General features: G+C 40.0%; 1 protein-coding gene across 1 annotated transcript in view; it reads right to left on the reverse strand.

The window, feature by feature from the left end:
• Positions 1–4,836: 4,836 nt before the first annotated feature.
• Positions 4,837–6,235, reverse strand: part of VEZF1 (vascular endothelial zinc finger 1) — a 9,216-nt gene continuing 7,817 nt past the window's right edge. The window contains exons 6-7 of the mRNA XM_010184005.1: positions 5,917–5,961; positions 4,837–5,568 (exon numbers count right to left, since the gene is read on the reverse strand). Of these exons, the coding sequence (XP_010182307.1) occupies positions 5,141–5,568; positions 5,917–5,961 (473 nt within the window). The 3' untranslated portion in view covers positions 4,837–5,140. The remainder of the gene's footprint in view (positions 5,569–5,916; positions 5,962–6,235) is intronic.

The following is a 6,235-nucleotide window of genomic DNA, read 5'->3' on the forward strand; positions in this document are numbered from 1 at the left end:
AAGGCGAATAGAGTGTTTCTGCGTTCTCTGAAAAACAAACGGTGCCACATATTCTGAAAATGCCCCTTGGTTTTTTACTAAATGGGTTGATTTTGGAGGTAGCTATTGGAAAGGCTTTGCAGGGAAAGCAGAGGTCTACGCTCTGATGCAAGCAGTCATTTCACACGCCCGTGTTGAAATGTTTTACAAATGTCTGGGTTTCAAAAAGCATTTATGCTTCCTTAAAGAAAAACCCAGTACTTTAAGAAATCATTCAAATTGGGCCAGAAACCTGAAGAACAAAAAAAATCTGTAATTTTGAAAAATCGTAAGCCCAGCTTTCCCAGTGATCCGTACTCGGGCTTCAGGGAGATGTAGCACACGACGAAATGATGTGACGTCGCTGCTCTCACCAGCCCGTGATGAGGGAGCTGGCTGGACAGCCTGGCTCAGTTTCTGAAATACTTTTTCCAAACCAATACCAAAAAAGGTTTGTTTCTAGGTCAAGACTTCAGTAGTAAATTTTAACCAGGGTCTGACAGTCAAGTCTGAACACAGCTGTAAAATGGATTCACAATAGGAGCTCAGGCATTCTTTTTCAAATTAGAAAACAGCCATTGAGCCTTGTGCGTTTAAAGGTGAAAGCTATTTTTGACATAAAAATTAGCACGTAGTTCCTCTGTCATTCTTCAGTTGCTGCTCTGGAAGCTGTGAGCGAATGATCCAAAGATAAGAAGTACAAACACACTGAATTAAAAGAATAGGTAGGAGATCAAGTTTTAAGTTTTGTTCTGCCTGTTAGGAGAGGAAGATATTTTTTTTTACACTATTTATCCTAAAAAGCACTGGTTTAAAGGTCCACTTAAGCACTGAGACAGATCTCAAAGGCACTTAAAAATATGAAGTGCTTTTAATTGCTGCCTTTGGAAAATGCTGTTAAATCTATTTTTGAGATGGATAAACTAAGCCACCAATAAAGCAAGGCAGGAGTTTTCTGAAGGACCCAGGAGTGAAAAACTAGTCCATTTCTCAACAACTCAGCTCCCATATGGGGACCATGAGGTAAAAAAAAATATACCAGAGTACTGGATGCTTTTAAAAACCTGAGCGTTCTTTAAATCCAAACTTTCCTTCCTTCTTTCTTCGGTGGAAATCTAACCCTGACAACCTTGAAAATTACCCCCAGGCAGTTTTCAAAATACGGCTCAGAGTGACTGTTTCTAAAATAAAAGTGAGCGAAGAGCGAGCAGAACTTGGCGGGCTTATCACCACCAGTAATGCCACCTACTAATCCCTCGGCAACCCCAGACTCTTTATGTAACCTGGGATTGCTGCAGCTCAAACAGCTTATTGGGGTTTTGGCGTTTTTCTTTAAACCTCTCATGGACAAATGCAAACACATTTGCTTTTTCTCTTCTGCCACTCTAAAGTTCTTGTTAAGAAGAGGGGGAAATACCTTTTATTTGTTAACATGGGCAAATAGAATTTAACTCGTGTGCCAAGAATATGTATTCTCTCATCTGTGATCTTGACTGAACAGGAATCTTCCCAATTTACAGCACTTGGGTATCACTCTCCAGTGACAAGACATAAAAGCATGAATCTTGAATTCCTCCTCACCCCAAACACCCTCTGGAAGTGGTGGGGTGTTCCAAACCAAGGCAAATCCCGTGCCCGAGGTAAGCCATTTACGCAGTGGGCTGGCAGCGTGGGTGGCTGTGCCATACTTACTTCCCGGTGGCCGATTCCCTGCAGCGCCTCGCCAGCACAGCGCCAGGCGCCCACAGGCTCTCCTTGCCCAGAACGAGTTCTCGTGCCATTGATCTGACTGTTCTGACTTTCCACGGCACAAATCCTTCCAAGGCAAAATTCAACTTTAAAACTGTCAGTCGGTGCTAAGCCGTCAACCTCATGCTGAATGCTTATGGAAACTTAAGAAGGAAAAAAATAAAACCTCTATTGAACTACTTGCAATCGGAGACCTGAATGGGCTCGATATAAAACCCACTCAAATCAACGGCAGCAATAGGCTTCCCTGGATGTTGGACTAGATCCAGCTTAAAAGTTTCCATGAAATAAACTAGGCTAAGCGCATCAGCTGCATAGAAACTAACTCGGTGTAACAGGAGCATCTGTTCTTCACATCCACCATTTTCTTACAGTCTTAACTTCCCAGCACCGCAGCGACACAAGCTGCCATGCAAATCACTCATCGCTGTCGTGCAGCTCTACATCGTCCCCCGACAGCAGCTGGCCTCACTGCCCTCTCATACTGTGGATGCACCAGCGATTATAAGGTAGCACACGTGCCATATAAACTACTGGACCAGGTAGCTTTCGTTTGTCAAAAAACAGGTTAATGTATTTTGCACGATGGCATTACAAAGTGAAATTAATGTCTGTATTGAGACAGCTGAGGAGCACACCTCGGAACCATTTATACACAGTACAAAGCAAATGTTTACCCAAGTACAAATGAAACAGGTTGACAATTAGCTAATGCGGCTTTGTGGACATAAACCAGGTACATTCGAGCAGAACCAACATAAAAGAAAAAGGAAACAGCCCTTTTCCTATCCCATGCTAAGAGCACCACGGTTAGTGGGTTTGGGAAGCCTCTGTCACACTGAAAGATTTCCCTGCCCGTGTTTAATGTGTTTATTCTACTGCTACTCTGCCAGGATAAAAATAACATCAGCAGGGCACACTAGCTGTACGAAGGACCCACTGTCAATACTACAGTAATTGACAACATACAATTAAGTCTCACACCTGTTTATTGTAAGTAATTCATAGATAACCACTTCTAGTATACATTTTCATATTGGCTTTTAATGCTTTTGGGTTGTTGGTTTGGTTTTTTTTTTAAGCTCGGGGACACCCAAACTTCATCTAAGGGTCATCTCTGCAATTTACCCAGATCGAGAACGCTACACCTACTATGTAAAACTGGTGCAAGTTGGTATCGTTGCCACAGGGAACAGAGATGGCTTGGAAACTACACATCCCAACATGCAACGCCCCACCAGCGTGGGCACCTCTACGCTATGGGAGGAAGGAGTTTTGCTGGGGTGCATTCGCCTCACATGCCTCATACCGGCTGTAGCAGCCGAAGTCATGCAGCTGTCTGCACGCAATGCTCTACACAGTGCAAAAACGAAGACCTCTACACATCTGGAGTAGGAACAGTGGTAACAAAGTCATAGCTACATATTCTTCTCTACATTTTTGTTTATTGAGACAAACTAATTAAAAGGCACAAACATAGGGCATATGTTTACATGGACATTATAACAAACATATACATTAAAAGTGTAGGAATGTGTTTCCTTTCTGCTAAACAGAAAGTTCCTAAGCTTTTATATATACAAAAGTTGTACAATTTGATGTCCTAAAGTACAAAAGATCATTTATAAAATTATTTTACACTAAGCTCTATTTTTTTTGTTTTTGTTTTACTATGTAGTCCAAGCCCCTAGAACAGCTTCACGTAATGATACAGATACCTGTCACCTGAGCCAGCAGCCTGGCAATCACTGCTTGTACTGACACGGCAGGGTAGGAACGGAAGCAGTCCATTTTGACTAGTCAGTCCTGCTAGCACTCTGTGAAAATGCGCACACGCTAATCTCCATAGCTTTCAACCTTATTAAGATAAAAACATCTCAACTGTAATTTTATTATTTTTTTTAAATGTAGAGTCTTGGGTTTAGGGTGTTGGTTTGTTTTTTTTTAAACAAAGTTTTAAAAAGGTGAATATGTGACATGATAGTCTAAAAAGTATATCTGTTTCCCTAGATTTTGCTTTCTACTTTATGTACAGATAAACAGGTTAAGAAATAAAAAGCACATGTAGCTTAAACATGTGTGACCATTTGCGGAGAAGTTCTGGGCTGGATAGTTCAAACCATCAACCCAGAACTCTCACAAATTGATAGAAATGTGTTAACACAATAGAAGAGTAACGTAAAAATGATGATGTTTGCAAATATTTACAAAGTTGAACAGATTTGCACAACACTTAAGAAATAGGGGAGAAATTAAAAGACGCTCTCTGCTTGTCCTGGAGGGGCATCCTACCTAGTTAGTGGTTAGAATAAAAACTGTATACAATTTAATATAAGACAAAACTTCTAGTGAACAACTAACACGTCTGTCTGTCCCCTGCTGTGACACCAGCAGGCTCTGATTGGGAGGCAGAGGGCATAAAAATCACACCCAGTGCCTCTAGAATCTTCCAGCTTAAAGCAATATTTCTTAAGTTTCAAAGCACTACTTTTGCTCCTAGATAAGAGTCCCATAGGGGTCTGACTGTTCAGAGACCATGTTTACATACATTTCGACTCCTCTTCTGTCAGCCATGGCTGTTTCTCACCAAACAATAACAGGTTTTTTTAAAAAAATGTTGACTACAATGCTATATTCCCTTAGGGTAATATGTTGGGTAATATTTACATCTCCAAATATCAGGTCACAATCCCTATTATATGTTGAAGTTAGAATGATAAGTTATCATATGCTTTGCATATCAGAGCTGGTATCACCTTTCCCATAGGGAATGCTGCCTGAAATTATCATATTCCCAAAGGTAAAATGCATATTTTCTCCAAAATGCATTTTTTTTTTAAATGACAACACTGTAATGCATTTACTCATTAAAAAAAACCCAAACATTAACACAGACAAAGATTCTACACTAGCTCAGAAACAGGAGACTTAGCAACTGGCAAGTTAAAATTAGCCATCCACCCTGTTAAAGATACAGAGGGGTTTTTTGCTAGTGTTTAGATTAAAATAATTTTCTATGTTATAATTTGGGGGACAAAACATAAAACTGCTTTTTTATGATTATTTTTTTTAAACTCTGGCAAATAAGTATCTGCTGTAATTCAGCATCAGTCAGCTAAAAGGTAAAACTTACTTTCAACGAAGTGCTCCAGTGAAACTCAAGTTTGAACCATATGAGCCAAATCAACAGGGGAAGATGCTACTATGGTCTCTGATGGTGCATGTTGCCCCAGTGTCTTAGTCTGAATTTATTATTAACTAAAACAAAACAAAACAAAAGAACAAAACAAAAAAACCCAACCAAACAAAACCCAAAAAAGAACTGCTGGTAAGGATTCCATTTTAATCCTTTTTAATACTGTTTAGAAATTCTTTACCAGGGAGGAGACGTGGGCAAGGCCTGGGGCAGGAAAGGCATGCTCTCTACCGGTCTCATTGCTATATTTAATGGACCAGCTAACGTCATCGGTGTGGGGAGGTTCATAGGAGATGTTATGGTGACTGGATGCGCTATATTCACTGGAGCGGTTACTGGGGTAGGTAAATTGACTGGTGTGGTGAGCGTTAATGGAGATGTCATGGATAATGGACTTGTTATAGTTACAGGATGCCCTAGGTTCATCGGACTGGATATATTAACTGCACTTGATACATTTACTGGACTTCTCATGCTCATTGCAGCTGCCACTGTGACTGGGTTTGTGATAGTCCCAGAAGCCACAGAGGACGTTATATTGAATGGAGTAGTAAGAGTCACAGGCGTAGTAGCAGCAGTGGAGGTTTGGCACAAGTTAGCAGCTTCTAAAAATGAGACATAAAAAGACAAAAAGTTTTTAACACATAAAAAACCATGGACAAGATTTAAAAAACAGAACCAAAAAAATACAAAACCAAAAAAACAAACAAGAACAGGTACAAATTCTGGAATAATTTTCTTTAGGAATTATTAGTAAGTTAAAACCGTTAACATTCTATAACCTACAAGAAATACAAACTCTCATGCAGTTCATTTCAATTCAGTATTTTTTCCTGAGAAGTCAAGCGAGGTTGTCTTACAAAGAGGCTTTTGATGTTCATAAAAACAGTATCGTACAATCAAAAAAATCCTCCCAAGAGGAACATTAGAAATAGAGGAGAGAGTGTACATACCGAATGGTACGTACTCTATAGCCTTCTCAAAGGTGAACTGACATTCTGTGAAGGTTTTAAAAAGTCATTATTAGGGACTGATAAGCAAAGCTCATTTCAATATTTTCCTGCTTACTTCAGTCTTAATTATTGCTACTAAACTGTTCCACTGATCACAGTACTTCTACTTAGCAATTTTCAAGGCTACCCAGCAAATCTTTCAACCCCCGTTATCTCCTCAGCTTTCGCACAAGCTACAGCTCCACGCCAAGTTGTGTTGTTTTGTGGGATTTTTGGGTTGTGGGTTTTGGTTTTTTTACTTTGTTTTGCAGTCAGCAGG

Source organism: Mesitornis unicolor, unplaced genomic scaffold, assembly GCF_000695765.1.
Source record: "Mesitornis unicolor isolate BGI_N332 unplaced genomic scaffold, ASM69576v1 scaffold52664, whole genome shotgun sequence".
In the NCBI taxonomy this organism is placed as follows: domain Eukaryota; kingdom Metazoa; phylum Chordata; class Aves; order Mesitornithiformes; family Mesitornithidae; genus Mesitornis; species Mesitornis unicolor.